Genomic DNA, 19,239 nt, shown 5'->3' on the forward strand with positions numbered 1-19,239 from the left:
TGCCTGGTTTTCCTGACCCTGAGGCAGGCTTGCTTTTTTTTTTTTTTAACAGCTCCCTGCATTCTCTGTCATTCACTCCCACTTGGAACCCCCAGCCTGGGCCCCCACCCCTGCAGATGCCCCCAGAAAATCCCGACCTACCTCGCCTGCTCCCTTCCTCCCCTGACCACACCCTCATCCTTCTGAGTGTTTGTCTAGCTAGGTGCCCAGAAGAACATTGCTGTGTCAGAGCCTCCGCCCGTCTTTAGCTGTGACGGACCGGGACATGGCCAGGTTGGCCTGCGGAGTGGCTGAGCCCCTGGGCCACCCCTGAGCGGCTAGGAGGTGCCCTCCCCTCCTTAAGCATCAGCTTGAGCACATCTCTACTGTGAGTTCCTCTAGGTCACCGACTGTCTTAGACTGGGTTTCTCCTGGCGGGAACCCCAAGGCACAAGCCATTTATTTGGGAAGTGATCCCAGCAAGAAGGGTCCTGGAGTGACAAAGTGAGATGCTGTGTTACGGAGTAGGTCACCCTGGCCGGTGGCACCTGGCACTCAGGGCTGGAGGGGATGGATGGAGCCAGTCACATCCCAGATTGTCCTACCTGAGGATCGAGTAAACCCAGGTGCTTATCCCCAGCTCCATCCGTCACGGGCAGAGGGCTGCACCTGGGGACCCTCGCTGGGCCGAACAAGGGGCTCTCCGAGAGGGTGGCCTCGGCCCAGGAGAAAGAAGCCACCCCCCCCAGCTGACCAACCCCAGCCCCAAGCACACAGCACTGAACGTCCCAGCTGGACGCTGCAGCGGAAGGCCCCCAGCAAGGCAGATGGCTGCCCGGGAGGGACACCCACCGCACATGCTGCTCCCGCTCCCTCTGCCCTCCCACTGAAGAGCAAACATCCGAAGCTTCTATCCCAGGGGACAAGGATGGGGTGGGGGGTTGGGGGGTGGATGGGAGACTTGCAGGCTTCTGCCCACCCCCAGGGCTCAGGTCTGGCCCAACAGATCTCAGCAAGATCGTCGCTGAGCTAAAGGACCAAGACACCCGGTCCCGTGGGGAGCACGTTCCCGTGGAGAGCTCGTTCCCGTGGGGAGCTCGTTCCCGCCGCAGAACACCGAGGGGCTGCAGAGGGGCCGCAAGGGAGAGCGCCCGAGCCTTCGCTCGTTCTTTCTGGGCGGATGCGCGAGAAGTTGATGACAGTGGCTGCCCTGGGGACAGGCCTGGGTGTCTGGGTGGGAGGAAACTTACTTTTCATTGGTTTTCCTTTTGGTTTTTTTCCATGAACATCTGTTTAATTTTGTTCATTAGTTGCCTTAAAAAATGACAATAACGAAAGGGTCAAGGAACCAAGGTTTTGCAAGTCTGCCAGGCTGAGACTTGTAGGTGGGCCCCAACCTGACCGCCCTGCTGCCTTCACCCTTCCTCCGGGGCAGTTTACCCCCTTACCCAAGAGTCACCTAGGAGGTCATTAAAATGCAGGTCCTGGGCCCATCTTCTGATTTTTAAAGATTTTTTTCTGAGAGAGAGAGCAGGAGACGGGGAGGGGGAGAAGCAGGTTCCCCACTGAGCAAGGAGCCCGATGCGGGACTGGATTCCGGGACCCCGGGATTATGACCTGAACTGAAGGCAGATGCTTAACTAACTGAGCCACCAAGCACTGCCCCTTTCTGTCTTCTGATTTTAAAGGACGGGTGTGGCCTTGGCGTCTGCATTTTCAACAAGCAGCCTGGGCGGCCCTCATCATCCTGTTTTAGAGAACTGGTTGAGGGCCCCCGTCCGGGGACATGGCTCTTCTGCAGGTCCTGGGGCCTTTCATGGGGAGAGGGAGGAAGAAGGACGAGGCACAGAGAGGAGCTGGGAGAGACCCCCTGTCCCCCCACTCAGGGGTAGGTGGCTTTGCCATTGACACGTCTCTGCTGGGGAGAGGCCAGGCCAGCACCCGCCTCCGCCCAGACTCCTGACAGTGCAGGGCCGGCACCTGCCAGCCCATCAAGACTGATTACTGGGCACACCTGTAACTGGGCCTAATGAGCTAATTCCCAGGCAGGCCGGCTCCTCCCACGGGGATTCGTGGCAGGTGGGACGCGGCTGGCTGATGTGATGTGGGCTTCAAAGCCCGGAGGGGGGGCATGGGGGAGGAGTCACTGGGGTGGAGAGGGTGCCGTGGAGCAGGCAGAGTGACATTTGGAGGGGAACTCTCTCCTCTGAGGGTTTATCTCTAACCAGGCCTGGAAGTCATGTACCCCAGAGGTGTTCAAGGGTCCAGGGCACCAAAGTCGGGAGCCAGCGGTGCACAGTGCAGGGCTGGAAAGGCCACCCAGTGGCTGGGCTGTGCAGTGGTGGCCGGATGCAGGACCTGGGGTTCTCTGGGGAGGGGGACTCGCCCTCGGATTAAGAGTGGCCGCTCATAGTGGGAACTGGGGGCAAAGCCACATGGCTAGGCTCTTGTCCTGAGAATCTTCTGGTGGCCTGAACCCATTTCAAGGGGAGCCTCTCCCCAGCCTGGGGGTCCGGATGCCCCTAGGCAGAGGGCCTAGGATGGGCCTCCAGCCCTGCAAAGTGGGTTCTGCCGGAAGCAGGACGGGCACGGCCACCTGCTGGGCCTCTGATGCTGCCGGGCTCTGCAGAGGGGAGGGAGGCCACGCCCACTTGGGCACAAGTGTTAGTCACACTCCCTGGGCTGCTGGTGGGAAAAGGGCACGAATCGGGATCGGGCTGGACCAGGCGGGGCCACCCCCACGCATACCGCGTGCACACACGCAGATACGTACGCGTAGCACGTTATACGCACGTAGACACATGGTGTAAGGGCGCATGCATGCACGACGCGTACGCACATGTACACACGTGCACACGTGTACACACACACACTCTCTGTGGGGAGAAGGGAGGGCGAAGGCCCAGTCTGAGTCTGGGGTGGGTCACCCCTGCATCCCTGTCCAGCCGCGGGTTTCCTCCCCGGTGGCTGTGTGCCGGGCGGGGACAACGGGGAGGGGTTGGTCGGGTAAGAAGAGCGCAGAGGAGGCAGGGTAGCCGCTCGCAGGAGGTGGGCGCCCCCTTCCACACGTCTCCCCAGTCCCCTCGCCCCTCGGCTCCCAGCTCCTCCAGCCACCGGCGGCTCCACGAGGCGACCTGTGGCTCCCAGCCACCCCCAGCGCCGGCGGCCGTGTAACCGTCTGTGGCCTCCGCTGGGGGCACATGTCTCAAGGTCCTGCCAGGGGCCTGGCCTGGGCAGGAAGACTTGCGGATTCGTCTCATTGCATCTGCGGGACATGCCCATGTGTTCCTTCTCGTGAAGATTCTACGTTCTGGGCAGCTCATGGGCAGAGCTGGAGATGCTGTTTCCTGAGCACCTGCTGCATGAGACAGTGTGCCTGGCAGTGGGCTCCATGGTAGATGAGCCAAAGTCCAGTTCTCGAGGGACCTGGACCCCGGGAGACATGAGGGTTAAATCAGAAATGCTGACACGGGTGCTGGAGGAATTCCGGGGCCACGAAGGAACGTGGTCCAGTAACGGGCGCGGCTGGGGCTCAGGGACGGCTTCCCGGAGGAGGTGTCACTTAAGTGGGGGGCGGGGGGAATCCATCTGGTTGGTTGTGGGAGGAGCAGGCATCATAGCCCGGGAGGGGATGGGAGCTGAGCTTTAGGGGAAGCAGAGGGCGGCTAGGAAGGGGGCAGGAGGGAGTGGGATGACCCCCAGGGCCACTGGAGGGTGGACCAGGGGTCCAAGTGGAGGGGCCGGGTAGGGGTGATGGACTCTCTAGGCACACCAGATTTCTGCCCCCAATGCTGAGCATGGCCGGCCCCCCAACAGCCAGGTCGAGCGGGGCCCGGCCGCCTCCTGCCCCATGTGTCTGCCCATCTCTGCTACAGGTAGACCCCTACCTGCCCTACGAGTACACCTGCGAGGGGATGCTGGAGCGAATCCACGCCTACATACAGCACCAAGTAGGTGGCCCTCTGCTCCGGGAATGAGGGGGGATACCCCCAACCCCATCAGACCGGAGGAGGGGGCCTAGCCAACTCCATTGTCCGAGGAAGCTCTCTCCCCCAGGGCTCTGTGCCCCATAGACTCCTGCTTCCCTCCATCTGTCCGCTTCCATTCACCTGGAGACGCCAGGCGGTGGGGCTGGAGGTGGAGGGCGGTCCTGCTCTGCTCCGGCTCGGAGACCAGGCCTGGGGGGTGGGGAGGGCGCTGCATCACTCATCTAGGACGCAGCCCCGTACCACAACACAGAAAGGCCAAGACTTGCTTTGGTAAAGAAGTTGTTTGAAGTGTGGTACCGGATTGAGTGACCCGTGGGTATGGAAGGGCCCCGCTCCTTCCTCCTCCAGGGATGAGCAGTGAGACCGGGGTGGGGGGAGGAGAAGACTCCGGGGTGGGGGGAGGACTCCGTGCTGGGAACCCAGGGGAAGGGACCATCGGAGAAGCCCCGCCTCCCCCTCCCTGCCAGGGGATCTCGGGCTCTTGAGGGCCTACACGGAGCTCTACCAGGCCTGGGGCTTCTGGGGCTGGTGGCTGGGGGCGGCAGGCCTGGCTGGGCCACGGGACTCGGTGTCGGTTGCTTTCTAACTACTTGATATTCAGACAAGTAGCCTGTGGCCTGTGTCTGTACCTTGTCCCCGACCTCAAGGGCTGGAGAGCGGTTCTAGACCGTTGCTTTACAGACGGGAAAACTGAAGCCCCCAGCAGGGAGGGCTGGGTGGGACCAGAGCCAGAGCCCGGGATCTCAGCCCCCCGCCAGCCGCAGGGATGCTGTCGTGAAGCCCACGGAGACACTTGCCGGGCCCCGCAGGTGCTTCCTGGAGCTGAGCCCGGCAAGGAGCGCCCCTCCAGTCGGCCCTGGCGCCCCTCCGCAGCTAGGGCACGGGGGCCTCCGTGTAGAAACTCTGCGCCTAACTTAGCGGGATCTGCAGCGAGGCCATGCAGGGCCGGTGGCTCTTGGGCTGGCCTGAGTTCAAATCCTGCCTCTGCCCTTCAGCGGTGAGGCCCTGCGCGGGTGACCTCTCTGAGCCTCTGCTTCCCCCTGGCCCCCGCCCTGTAAGGCAGCTGGAGACACGCTAGTGCACTCCCGGTGGGGCTGCTTCGAGGAACAGATGGCGTCTCGCGTGGCAGGTCGCCCGGCGTTCAGGAGGCCCCCAGCGCGCCGTGACTGCTCTTGGGCCCCATGTCAGCCAGTGGTGTCTGGGCCCCCTTTCCCGGCTGACGCAGCTTTCTTCCTGCCAGGACTTCTGTGCAGCCTCAGGGCCTGCCCCAGCAGCGGCCCGAGCCCCATCCAGCCCCTTCGTTCTGGCCCCCAACGCCACCCATCTGGAGTGGGCCCAGAACGCCAGCTTGGCCCCCGGGGCCTGGCCTCCGGCATACTCCCTCCGGGCCTGGCTGGCCGCTGCTGGGAGGGCGTGCACGGACGCATGTCTGGACCACGGGCTGATTTGCGAGCCGTCCTTCTTCCCCTTCCTCAACAGCCAGGACGCCTTCCAGAAGTAAGTGAGACCCCCTTGCTCCCCGCCCGCCTTCCTGGGCCGGCCCCGCCTCACCGACCCGCAGCGTCTCACCCTGCTGCTGCCCTGCCTGCAGCCCTGCGGGCGGTGGGGGCTTCATGCTCCCCCATGGTCAGGAAGAACCCAGAAGGGCCCTTCCGGTCAGGAGTCCGTGTCACAGACTCAGCCCCTGCTGGTCCCTTCCTGAGCCTCTGCCTCGCCTGTCCGGGCATCCTCTAGGCCCAGGGTTCCTCCCAGTGGGTCAGCCTGCAGCCCAGCCCAGCCCCCATCCCGGCCTCCTCCCTCACAGCCGGGAGAAGGAGCTGCGGCCCAGAGTTTGCCCTGGTGCCTCCTAGAAGCTTCTTCCCTGCTTGGGGATGGGATGGGCCAGAGAGGGCAGGGGGCGGCCCCAGGCTGCGGCCGTGACCGCTGCCCACGGCGCCCGTCCAGGCTGCAGGTGCCCTGTGACAGCACCGAGTCGGAGATGAACCACCTGTACCCGGCCTTCGCGCAGCCCGGCCGCGAGTGCTTCCTGCAGAAGGAGCCTCTGCTCTTCAGCTGCGCGGGCTCCAGCACCAAGTACCACCGGCTGTGTCCCTGCCGAGACTTCCGCAAGGGCCAGGTGGCCTTGTGCCGGGACTGTCTGTGAGGCCGCCCGCCCGCCTGGCCCCGGCCGCAGGAGGAAGCACCAGCAAATTCTGAGCTCCAGCGACCCGCCCTCCCCGCGACACCCCGGCGCTGGGGTTTCCTTCCTCGGCCGGGAAGCCGGCAGAGCAGACTCGTGCGCGGGGTTAGGGGCGGGCCACGTGCCCACCCCAGGCAGGCTCCTTGATGTCGTCCCGGGACTCGTGGCAGCGTCGTGGCCAGGCAGCTGTGGGATTGGTCAGAGAGCCCCGGGCAGGAGCAGGTGGTCGGAGGCCCCTTGCTTTGTGCAAGGCCAGTTCTGGACCAGACTCAGGGCCCTGGGGATGGGGACTCAGAATGTCCGTGGTGGGAGCAGGGGCAAGGTGCCCGATGGCTCACCGAGGGGTCCAGGGGGTGGGGAGTGATGCGTGGGGGTCAGTCTTGTCCCTCTGTGGTTGTTCGGGTCTGGACAAAAGGGACAGGGACTGGGGGACCCTCTCAGCCCCACCCCTCCTGCCTTCGCAGTCTCCCCCTCCTTTCTATACGTGGGGGGGCACAGTGGGCGTGGGGGGCCACCTAGCCCCTGGGTTGAACTCTTTTCCTCCCCTGCTTGGTCCAGCTCTCTCCACTCGGGCTTCTCCGAGACTCATCTTGGCATGACTGCGATTCCAGGATTGGTCCCCAGAACCTCCATCCCTGCCCCAGCAGACTCTGGACGCTGCCCCCCCCCCCCCCCCCGGCATCTCGTGTAGGCAAAGGCTTGGGATGGACCTTTGGCCCCATGGCCCGCCCAGCCCAGCTCCTGGCGTCCCAAACCCACTAGCCCCCAGGTAGCCCCCACCCCCTTGATGCTGCCCATCCCCACCTCCAGCTTCCTCCAGCCTCAAACCGTCATCTCTGTGTGGCATGCCTGCCCCGGCCCCAGGATGCCCCCCTCCCCACCTCCCCGTGCCCAGAGCCCTGCCTGATTCCACGGGTCCGGCCTGCAGAGACACTGCCATCCCATCCCGTCTTACAATCCCACCCGCCCTCACCAGGCAACCCCCTCCCCCAGGCCTGCCCCTCCCCCCTGCCAGGGAGGCAGCCCAGGCCCTGAGAGCTGGGAGAGGGGAGCCGGGCTCTCGCAGGGCTGAGGCGGGGACCCTCCCACCCAAGACCCCTCTCTGGGCCTGGGCGGCCCCTTCGGCTGCAGAAACTCAGTGGTCACCAAGGACCTGACCTGTTGGGGGAAAGCAATAGAGACACTCTTTTCTCTCTCTTTTTTTAAAGATTTATTTCTTGAAATAATAAATATTTTATTGGGATGTGAGGTGCAGAGGACATGTGCACTGTTTTCCATCTTTTCCTGGGCTGCCCCGAGTGCGGTGGGGGGGCGGCTGTCTTGGGGACCCCGGCCCCTGCGGCATATTGTCACTTGGCATGCACCGGATGCCTGGGGTAGGCTGCCCAAGGGCTGTGCCTGCGAGCCACCGCCCACCCCTGGCGCCATGGTTCCAGGGACCCTGCATGGCGAACTTGGCTGTCCCCCGTCCTGTTCCCCTCGGGCTGGCCTCTGTGAGGTCCGAGAACACAAATGTATCTTGATAAGAGCCTGAGCCGGGTCGGGATGAATCCTCGCTAACGCTTATCGGGGACTGACTGTCCTTCGGACACTGGGCTGAGAGCTGGACACACAATATGTCATTTTATGCGTTCGGCCGTCCTGTCAGGTACTGTTATATTCCCCTCTACAGTGGAGAAAACGGAGGCACAGAGAGTTTAAGCAACTTGCCCGAGGACACACAGCTTATAAGCGGTGAGGTGGGGTAGGGGGGTCGTTTCAGAGTTGCTGTGAGGATCAAATGACCCGACAGGGTGACCGCCCAGCCTGGGGCTCCGCCTGCAGCCTCTCGGACAGTGCTCTGTGACCCTCTGTGAGCCGGGACTTCCTTCGGTCTGGGGTCCTGCGCAACGATGCTCCTGCAGCCCGGGTCTGGAGCACGAGGCGCCATTCGGTGTTGCATCTATTTTTAATTGACTTTTCATCTGCAGCTCCCTGACGGCATCCGACGCCGAGCATCTTGTCACAGGCTTCCTTGCCATCTGCAAGTCACCTGTGAGGTGTCTCTGCCGGTCTTCCCCGCAGTTCTTCGTCAGCTGCTGGTTTCTCATTGTTGGGTTTTCAGTGTTCTTTGCATAGGAGCCAACTTCTGAATCCTGGCGGGCTTTGAACTCAGCTGGGGTGGGGGCTGGTAGGGGGAGAAGCGGAAGCAGACCCCAGATGCCTGGGAGAGGCTGTGGGTTCTCTGTCCTGACCTCCTGCACCGGGATGAGGCCCCCCTTCTTCAACGTGCTGCCCCCCACCCACCGCTGAACAGCAGAGGAGAGAACAGGCCCAGGCCGGCCTCTCCCCCACCTTGCAAGGTGACGTCATTCTCCCCCCCACCCCTCCCGGCTTACAGGTGACTTAACAGGTCCCATGAAGTCCCTCACCAGCCTGTGGTTAGGGTTAGCCTCTGGAATCACCTGGGGAGCATCAGGCACCCCCACTTCCAGGCTGCCCCCAGCCCCGTGAAACCGACGGCTCAGAACAGGGGCAGGCCACTGAGGTTTTAAAAAGCTCTCCTCCAGGTGTTTCTACTGAGCATCCGATGTGAGCCACTGGGCTGACATCCAGACAGGGTAGCTCTTCTCTGCACCCCAACCTCCCAGCTCTGCTCTCAGAGGGTCTGATCAGGGTGAGGACCTGCCAGCATTTGAAACTCTGCCCCTTCCTCCACCTTGAGGGCCCAGGACCTGTAGGGCAGCAGCCAATCAATCAGCTGGGAATGAGAAGGGAGGAGGCCAGGTTTAGCCTGGGGCAAAGCAGGGGCAGAGGCCTCAGCTGACTCCAAAACAGTCCCGAGTTCAAAGGGAGGAGAGAGCCGCTGAGAGGTTGTTGACCATCACCCTTCCCCGGAACTGGGGAGGCTGGAGGGCGGCGGAGGGGACAGGTGTTAGGAGTGAGTCGGACAGTTAGGGAGTCAGGGCCAGGGTCGCAACTAGGAAATGCAGAGGCAGGACAGCTAGGATGGAAACTCACGACGTCCTGCTGTGCGGCTTAGATAGGACCGCACTGACGTTCTGCTTTGCAGCCTTTGCAGAAATGACTTCTGCAAAACGTCCTAAAGTAACACCATTAAGCCCAAAAGCATTTGTCAATATCACGGGCAAGGAGCAGGTAAGACCTAAGCCCCCAGATGTTAGCAAAAAAAAGACCATTAGCACGTGGACATCAACCTAATAGGTAGAGAAATTCGTGACCAGAGCCTGATTGGCTCGACTCAGCCAATTGCTTCAGAAAGTTCTGCAAAAGAATTCATAAAAACCCCTAAACTTAGAAACTCGGGGGCAACCCGCTCGGGTGCCCCTCCCTCTCCAGGAGCTTCGTCCTCTCCGCTCGATAACCCTTGCTTCGCCGCCCACCATTCTTCGTCTGTGTCTACCTCTTTGTTCTTGGGGCAGCGTGACTAAGAACCGTGAGCACTCGGGGGGGGGCGGGCAGAAATCCTGTAACCCAGGGTCCCCTCTGGTCTCTGCAGAGGCCCGGAAGCATTGCCAATTTGGTTTCTTCTCTTGGTCACCAAGGTACCCTCTTAGCTGGGGCTGTGCCGGGTGGGGCTGGAGCAGAGCGGCCAGAACGAGGTGGATTCGCGCTCTCTGCGTCCTGGCACCGCCGCAGCCCCCCTTCCCTGTGGCTACCTCCAAAAGCCCCTCAAAGCCCCAGCCTGCTGCTGCGGGGCCGCCCGACTGCAGTGGCCGTTCTTCCTGCATGAAATGAGGGAAACGACCCTCGGACACCGTGGGGTCGAGGCAGATCCCCGTCCGAGTGCACGGAGGGAGATAAAGCAGGTGTGAATGGCTGAGGGCGGCTGGGCTGTGAGGTTGGGGCCCCCTCCAGGTTCGAGCAGCTCCTCACCCCTTCCTGGCAGGTGAGCACCGACAGGCTCCCGGCCGCTGCCCAGACCCAACCCAACGCCAGATATTCTGACCCCCAGGCCTGGAACCAACAAGGAAGGGGTCAGATTTCTGCTGCCTTTAAGGATCATCAGAAGTGGGAGGTAACCACCAGCCCAGAGGCCGGAGCTCACATCCCCAGGGTCGTGAGCTGAATGCCGCCCTCTGACCCCCTCCCCCCACCCCTGCCAGGCTGTTGGCCCCCCAGGGATGGGCCTGGAGCCCAACTTCCCAGGTGGATTCTGGGACTGTCACCCTCCCGCTGATTCAGCCTTAGATCACCTCTCTCTGACTCTGCTAAAAATAGCCCAGCCCCGACTCCTGCACATATCTGAATATTGGGCTCAAGAGGCTGGTGATGCCGGAAAACAGTGCGGCTGGTTCTTCCCATGTTGAGGGTGACAGAGACCACATGCTTCCCCGGTCAACTCTCTGCTGCCAGCTCCCGCCCTGGGCGCCCAGGCCTGGCCACCAGTCGCCTCCTCCTTGCAGACTCTCTGTCGGGGTCCCCGGGGCTGGTGTGGGCTCGGGCGTTTATTTGGCTTTTGGAGTTTCAGGCTGGGGCAAGGTGGCGACGGCTTCCCAGGAGTACACAGGATACCCCCAGATACTCCCTCCCCTTGCCCGAGGTCCCCCTCGATGCCTTAGAATCCCTCACCTGTGTGCGCCCCGTTCTGGGGTCCTCAGAAGGTAGGAGCGGAGGGGCAGATAGAGATTGTGACTTCCCAGGCTTATCTACAGCCGGATCTGGGTCTCATTTCCCATCTCGTTCCCTCTCCCCAGCATTCATCATTCAGCAAACATTCCCCCAGCACACGGGTTTGCTGTGACGCTTGACCCAGAGCATGCAAAGTCTCCCATCCAGAGCCTCTGTCTTGAGCACCGGTGGCCAGCCTGGGCCTGCTGGGGTTCACTGGGCTTCCTGAATCTGAGGACCTTTCTTATTTCCCAATTCTGGAAGCACCTCGGCCTGCACATCTGCTCTTCCAACAAAACGGACCAGCCTCCTCGCCTCACTGTTCAGGAACTCAGTATGTCTTCTGCTTTCTGGTTCCACGAGGCTGTAGTCCACAAGGGTCTCGGTTCTCTGTCCCCATCTCAAGGCCACAGCCCTCATCCCCATGGAGGAATCAACACCCAAACCCCTGGTCCCAGGGCCTGCACGGCCGCGTTCACACGGTCACCACCTGGCTTTCAAGTTTCTGGCTTCGGTCGGCCTCTGGGGGTGCCCCTCCTGCCTGCAAGCCCCGCTCTGCCTTCACCCGGACCCTGCCATTTGTGGCATTTATTTTCCGGTGTTTTGTGAAGAAGAACTTTCCGTGGGGCACGCGGCTGGCTCGGTTGGTAGAGTATACGACTCTCGATCTCAGGGTTGTGAGTTCGAGCCCCATGTTGGGTGTAGGAATTACTTAAAATCTTAAAAAAAAGAAAAAAGAAAGCTTTCCAGTTACCTAGGCTGAGAGGGGATTAAGCTGGCAACCTTTCCACAGAGCGGGGGACTTACATTTAAAAAGCGGCTTCTTTCGTGGAAAAAAAGGCAAGCGCATGCACGCGCACACTAACTTGGGCCTTGGAATTAGCCAGCCCTGGGGTCAAACCCTGTCTCTGGCACTGGTCACTAGCTGCGACCCTGAGCAGTCAACCGGTCTGGGTTTTAGCCCATCAGGTAGGTAAGTACAGATAATATCTATGAGTACTAATTTCCTATCGCTGTGTAACAAATGGGCACAAACTCAGTGTCATAAAACAACATGAATGTATTATTTTATTATGATTATATATTATTTTTCAGTCCAAGTCCAAAACAGGCCTCAGGTATAAAACAAGGTGTTAGCAGCGACCCTTCTGGAAGCTCTGGGGGAGAGTCCATGTCCTGCCTTTTCCACCTGCTAGGGGCCACCTGCTTCCCTTGGCTTGTGGCCCCTTCCTCCATCTTCAAGGCCGGCAGTGGCTGGCGGACTGTTTCTCACATCTCATCACTCTGACGCTGACCCTCCTGCCTCCTCCTTCTGCATATAAGACCCCCGTGATTACATCATACCCACCAGGTAATCCTGGATGACCTCCCTACTTTCAGGTCAGCTGATGAACAATTTAAATTCTGCAACCTTAATTCTTCCCTACCCTGTGTATCAGTCTGGGTTCTCCAGAGAAACAGGTGTGTATACATATAGATGACTACATATACATAGAAAGAGAAAGATTTATTTTAAGAAATTGGCTCACGTGATTACAGAGAATGTACAAAAATCTACAGTTGGAGACCCAGGGAAGAGGTGATGTTGTGGTTCAAGTCTGAAGGCCGTCCGCTGGTAGAATTTCTTGTCTCAGGGGAGATCAGTCTTTTGTTCTACTCAAGCCTTCAACTGATTGCACGAGGCCCGCCCACATCCTGGAGGGCAATCAGCTTTACTCAAAGTCTACCTGTTGAAATGTTCATCTCATCCAAAACAGCCTCATAGAAACATCCAGAATAAAGTTTGACTGCGTGTCTGGACACTGTGGTCCAGTAAAACTGACACACAAAATTAACCATTGCACAATCTAATATAACATATTCACAGGTTCCAGGGATTAGGATATGGACATCTTTGTGGGGGGGCATTATTCTGATGACCATAACTACCTCTGATGACTAGAGAACTAGGGTTCTCTAGAGAAACAGAACTAATAAAATAGAAAAAAATATATATGTAATTTATTATATGTAGAACATATGTATTTATTGTAACTGACTCCCATGATTGAGGGGACTGCCAGGAGGGCCAATGGTATAGTTCCTGTCTGAGTCCAAAGGCCTGACAACCATGTGAGTGTAAGTTCGATCCAAAATCCAACAGACTCAAGACCCAAGAAGAGGCAATATTTCGGTTCAAGTCTGAAGGCAGAAAAAGACCAGCCTCCCAGCTCAAGGCAGTCAGTCAGGAGGAGTCCCCCACTAACTCACAGAAGGCTCAGCCTTTCTCTTCTTTTCGGGTCCTCAACTGATTAGATGAGGCCCACCTGTATTGGGGGAGAGCCAATTTGCTTTACTCCATCTACCGATTCAAACATCAAATATCTCCTCCACGAAGGGGCAGGGCAAAGCCCCTGGTGCCAAGTTCAGACACGTGGCCCCTGTGTGCGTGCTGAGGACAAAGGGATGTTTTCCTGTCTTAGACCCAATGCCCTGTGCTCCTTCTCTAGCCAGTGGTGATGATTCCTTCACTCATGGAGCAAGTGTTCATTGAGAACCTACAAGGCATCGAGCACTGTTCTGGGAATATGGCTGTGCACAGAAGAAGGTGCCTGATGGCAGAACACAGACAATAAACTGATAGTTAAGACCTGCTACAGGGAAAATCTCCAGCAAGGAGGAGAGCGGCGTGGGTATAAGGTTATGAGAGGACCTCCCAGTGGGACGACATTTGGCCCAGAAGCTCGAGGAAGTGAGCCAAAAAGAAGAGCATCCCAAGTAGAAGGAACAGCCTGTGCAAAGGCCTTGAGGCAGTTAATTGCAAGATGGTGGAAAGAGACTAGAGTGTGGGCACAGAGCCAGAGAGAGGAACAGTGATCAGACCCCGTTGTCCCTACAGACCACCTGAAATCTCAGCCGCGTGCTAGCCCTGCACTAGACCCTTGAGATACAGAGATGGAGTCCCGCATGGAGAGGCATTTGAATGGCAGGGAGAAATGCTGTGATCGAACCCTCGCCAAGGCTCCTGATGACGGTCAGTTGGGGGGCCGCTCCCTATGATCCTGGGCATCCTAGGCTTGAACAAGGACAGATGGGGCCCAGAGAACCCTTCCCTCTACATCTCCTACCTCTCCAGCAGTCCCCAAGGTCAGTCTGGGAGGAACCTGCCCCTGGGGATTGCCTCCATCTCTCTCCAGCCGGGCTCTCGGCCCGCTTTCCTGGCTACATCCGCCTTATTCTTTTCCTGTCGAGGCCTCTGGGGAAAAGCTGCTACAGGAGGCCACAAGTCACTCAGGATAATGGCTGCATCCCTTCCCTTCTCTTGGGGGAAATGATGGAATTTGCAGGAGACATGAGGGTACCAGGTCCCCTCCCAGAGATCAGCCACGAGAATGTAGACATCTGCAGCCGCCCTGCTCACTCGCTCGCTCTCTTTCTCTAAAGTCAGGAGATGCTTATCCCTCTGAGCCCCACATAAAGCTAATGAAAGCTTGTTGGGATGACACTGAGGACCCCCAAGTTCTGCCAGGAGCAGAAGAAGTAGTAAAGGGATTAGAAGGGTGTCCACACCTGCTAGAGTGGTCCCTTGGCTGTCCCCAAAGGGGGCTGGGTGGAGGGCTGCAGACCCAACCTCCGTGCTTCCCCTCCTCATCAGAAAGCACACCGCTGGGCCCAGGACAGCCCTGCTGTTTTAAGAATCCTACCTCTGGGGGCGCCCGGATGGCTCAGTCAGTTAAGTGTCTTCCTCCTGGTGTTGGCTCACGTCATGATCCGAGGGTCCTGAGATGAGCCGCGCATTGGGCTCCTTGCTCAGTATAGCCTACTTGTCCCTCTCCTTCGCCCCCCCCCCACTCTCTCTCTCTCTTTGAAAAAACGAAACCTACCTCCAGGAGAAGGCTGGAAGCAGGACAGGCGACATCTAGCTGGGAGGTGGTGTGGCATTGGACGTGAAATAAAGGAAAAGCAAGGGGCGCCTGGGTGGCTCAGCGGGTTAAAGCCTCTGCCTTCAGCTCAGGTCATGATCCCAGGGTCCTGGGATTGAGCCCCGCATCGGGCTCTCTGCTTGGCTGGGAGCCTGCTTCCTCCTCTCTCTCTCTCTGCCTGCCTCTCTGCCTACTTGTAATCTCTATCTGTCAAATAAATAAATCTTTAAAAAAAAAATAAAGGAAAAGCAAAACCTTTTTCACTGGGTTCTCAGCCTCCTGGTATCCTACAATTTCAATTAGCTTTTGATAAAAGAAACGAAGTTGACTCTAGCCCAGAAAGTTGTAAGGGTCATCTCTAATTTTGCAAGCTTCCAAACAGCTGCCTTGGCCTTTGGGGTCCTTGCTTCCATCCATCCACCCATTCATTCATCCGCCCATCCATCCATCCATCCGTCATCCATCCATCCATCCATCCATCCATCCCTCCATCCACCATCCACCCATCCATCCATTCATCCACCCATCCGTCATCCATCTATCCATCCACCCATCCATCCATTCATCCTTTCATTATTTAAAAAGCAATGACGGAGTGCGCAGCCAGAGCTGACCACTGTGTTAAGCCCTCAAGATGTGGTTTTGTCCCCTCTGTCTCTGGAGAAGGGGAGCTCACTCGAATGTTTAACGCTCCAGCAGAATTACAATTATGAAAAGCACACACTGCAATTCAGGTTTAGGCTGAAAGTATTAATTTCCTGGTTTTAATTATTCAATAGAAATTAATGAAAATGTGAGCGGAATCTCAAAGGAGCCTCTAACCCGCGGGCGTGGGCAGAGGGAGAGAGTCAAGTTGTACAAAGTGGAGTCTAGGGAATTGGGTGAACTCAAAAGCCAAGGGCGCCATCGCCGATCTGCCACCCAGCCAGGCTGTGAGCCTCCCAAGGGTGGGGACCCTCCTGCACCCACCCGAGTTGGCGTTTGCTCATTCCTTTGGGGGTGGGTGACCGGGAATGCACTGTGCCCCCATCTGGGCCAGGTGCTATGCCAGGAGTTGGGGAGATGAGACCCAGCCCTGCCCTCAAGGAGGAACAGATGAGTGGCTTTCCCATCCCACTGTAAGAGCTACAGCCCTGGTGTAATGACAACACGGAGCAGGGGTATTCGTTGAGTCCAGAAGACTGAATTATAGAGGAGTAGCCGGGGGGCGTGGCGAAATGAGGAGAGTAGCTACCGTGGGAGGTGGCTTCCCCAGGAAGGAAGAGGACCAGAGCTTTGGGGAGGATGATTCTGAGGATGGAGAAACTGGGTGCCAGACGTAGGACAGGCTCTCAGAAGGGACGGCACACAGATGTGAGGATGGATCCCAGAGCCCTGGCCTTGGGAGCCCTGGCAAAGGAGTCCCCACACCCGAGCTTAGCTCCAGGCATACCTCTGCCGTCTCTGATTGGACCATGATGATCTCGGATGATGAGCATCTCCATGGGAACCACGTGGGGATAGGGGCTACGCCATTCTCGCGTGACCTCTGAGAAGATGGGGGGGGGGGCACAAAAAAGTGATCAAGTCCAACAAGATCCAACTTAACTTGAGGTAGCAAAACGCTATCTTTATCAAAGAGTATGAGCAGACAAGTCATAGGTTGGAAGAAAATATTTGCAAAAGGCACGTGTGAAAAAAGACTGTGATCCAAAATATACAAAGAACTCTTAACATTCAACAATAAGAATATGAACAACCCTAGGAACTGGCTCCCACACACCTTCCTCGTTGTCCTTTGCTCGCTGCTGTGACTATAAGTAGCAGTTCCTTGCTCACAGGACATTGGATTTCAAGATTTCCTTCTAAAGGTTTTTGTTTTGTTTTGTTTTAAATCAGCGTTTTTTTTTGATGCAAATAACAAATGTTCTGCCCTGGAATCATTACCACCGAGGCCCATCACTGGTCCTGCTTCTTCCCAAGAAGGGACTCTCTTCTCTGATTGGTGGAGCCTTCAGGGACTCTCTTCTCTGATTGGCGGAGCCTCAGGGGAGTCTCCTCTCTGATTGATGGAACAGCATCAGGAGCCCGAGTTCCAGCTACAAGGATGGCGGGGAAATTCAGGGCACTGCCCACTTCTGCCCACAGTGGGACGGTCCCAGACTAAGGATGGGTTCAGACGCTGGGCAGCCAAAAACGATGACGAATGTCTACAACACTTCGCATGAAAACTTCGGAAAATCTAGAGCAGCACAGACAAACAAGTGAAAACCACCTACATTTCCTCTACTGTTAATTTTAGCATATTTCCTCCCAAATAGTCTGTGCAGACGTGGATACGTTTGCGTAGCTGGTAACATGCCGTCTCTGCGGTCTGGGTTCTGGTCCTTCTTCCCGATGGGTGGCAGAGCATGCCGTTCCAAAATATGCCACTTTGGCATAAGGATTATTGTGAGCTGAGGGCGACCGAGAAGCAGCACAGGCAAGAAAACCTCTCTGCTCCCTCCCTCTCTGCCTAAAAGCAGGACCTGAATGTGCAAAGTTGTTCCCCCAAGAAAGGACGGAAGTTAATCACCAGAGACACTCTAAACCCCAGCCAGCCCAGAGAGGCACCAGGGGGTCCAGCTAACGTCGCTGAAGCCAGCCCCTGTCTTCCTCTGGTTCCCACAATTTATTTACTGTCCTTAGAAGCCTGGACACCTTGGTCTTGTCATTTCTCTTCGGATTCCTTGCTTTGTTAAAATGCTGTATAAGCCTGAATTCCAACCCCTTTAAGCTACTCCTCACTGGGTACTTCACAGGTTAATAAACTCTGGTTTATTCTCCTTGTGAATCTGCCTTCTGTCAGCCTAACATGCAGACCCCAGCTGGAGACCGGAGGAGGGTTTCTCTCCTGCTTCCTCAATAGCCTATCACAGGCATTTTGTTTTGTCCTTAGAAAGCCTTAGTTGATGTTATTTTCTTTTGTAAAGATTTTATTTAATTGAGAGAGAGAGAGCATGAGAGGGAGTGGGGGCCGGGAGGGGCCGGGGGAGAGGGACAAGCAGACTCCTTACCGAGCAGGGAGCCCAACGTGGGACTGGATCCCAGGACCCCGAGACCATGACCCGAGCCGAACTCAGACCCTTCACCCACTGAGCTAGCCAGGCGCCCCGATGGCTGATATTATTTTCAATAGCTATATAATGTCCCATTCTCCAGGGAAGTCAGTTATGATAAAATTCCAAATATGGAGCCGAGGCTGCAGCCCCAGGAAGGGTCCTCAAGCCCCAGGTTGTGGCAGGAGGGGAGGGTGGAGAGCTATCACTTTAGCTCCCCATTCTCACCCACTCTGGGGTTTACAGGGAGGTGACCTCCAAGAGCTGGTCCCGGCTCGAGGAGGCCACGCACGAGGCAGTGAGGCACATGGATGGGTCAAAGGGCGCCAAGAGAGCTCTGCGGGCCGTGCTGGGCAGGGTAGCTGGGACCCGTGCTGTGTCCGAGGGGAGGGCTGCCCTGTTCCCTGCACACCGACGCCCAGTGCCATGGGGGGAAGAAGCCAGGCTCTGAAGACGGGCAGACCTGAGCCGGACTCCTGCCTTCCGTGCGCCTCCACGCTCTGGCCGGAAATGTGGGCATTTCCATGGCGCCCATGTGCGGGGTTGCTGAGTGGACACAAGCGTTTTTGTGGGATCAGCATCCCTGTTTCCCTTGGGAAGACACCTCTCTCTCTTGCTGGGCCTTCTGGTGGCCCATGACCCCAAGCAGATGAGACGTTCCTGCCCTGCCCCTCCCAGGCCCCCATGGGCTTCCCTGATTTTTGTGCCCTTCCCTGATTTTTGTGCCCTCTCCCAACTTAGCACCAACCAGAGAAGGCCACATATGCACCTCTAACGCGTCTCATAGGAAGCCCAGGCCTGGTTTGCCCACCACCAGCCTCCGCCAGGTGCACCTGACACCTTCCTTCTGTTCCACCAGGAAGCTTTCCACGCCCCTGTCTGCCTTCATGTTTCTGCCAAGACGAAAGCGATGGGGATCCGGCAAACAGAACCCGCAGTAGTTACCGCTCTCGTGTGGCTGGTCCCCATCTCCTTCCGCATTATTTTCTACGAGCACGTAGATAACATTTACCTGATACACAGTCACTCTGCGTAGGTGAACTCCTTCATGCCGAGAAAGGTCTTGGAATGAGCGACAAAGGCCACCCCCAAACCCGCACACCGCACCCCCCCAGAACTAGGTGTCCTGTCCAGCGCGGCTGCGGCTCATCTCGGCTTTTTGCTATCTTTGAGCTATGTCACGGCTCTGTGCGTTGGAGAAAACAGATACGAATCCAAATCATCCTCGTCGGTAAAAATGCACATGACTGAGTTTGGTGGCCCGAAGTGGATTATTGCCCCGTGGCTGGTTTGGCTGCGTTGGTCCTTTCGCTGCAGCCTTCCTGACCGTCCGCGTACCTGCGCTTTTTAAATTCTCCTTTGAAACGGTTGTAGCATTTTGGTTCCCTTGTGAATGAATGAGCTCAAGAAATTCTTGGACACACGTTCATCTTCTAATTGATGGAGCTGTGATTTTGCTTTTCTAAGAATGGTCCTTTACGGTGTCTCACAGTGTTTGAGGT

The 19,239-nt window shown here is 57.7% G+C and overlaps 1 protein-coding gene across 3 annotated transcripts in view; it reads left to right on the forward strand.

Annotated features, from left to right (window-relative positions):
- The window catches only part of MGAT5B (alpha-1,6-mannosylglycoprotein 6-beta-N-acetylglucosaminyltransferase B), a 67,222-nt gene extending 59,832 nt beyond the window's left edge, over positions 1-7,390 (forward strand). For 2 of the 3 annotated variants that reach the window (XM_045985384.1, XM_045985385.1), the window contains 3 exons: positions 3,855-3,929; positions 5,209-5,465; positions 5,913-7,390. In XM_045985384.1, the coding sequence (XP_045841340.1) occupies positions 3,855-3,929; positions 5,209-5,465; positions 5,913-6,111 (531 nt within the window). In that variant the 3' untranslated portion in view covers positions 6,112-7,390. Of the gene's footprint in view, positions 1-3,189; positions 3,526-3,854; positions 3,930-5,208; positions 5,466-5,912 lie in introns of those variants that run through there. The other variant, XM_045985386.1, reaches the window with a different exon arrangement.
- The last annotated feature ends 11,849 nt before the right edge of the window (positions 7,391-19,239 follow it).

This window comes from Meles meles, chromosome 18 (assembly GCF_922984935.1).
Source record: "Meles meles chromosome 18, mMelMel3.1 paternal haplotype, whole genome shotgun sequence".
Classification (NCBI taxonomy): domain Eukaryota; kingdom Metazoa; phylum Chordata; class Mammalia; order Carnivora; family Mustelidae; genus Meles; species Meles meles.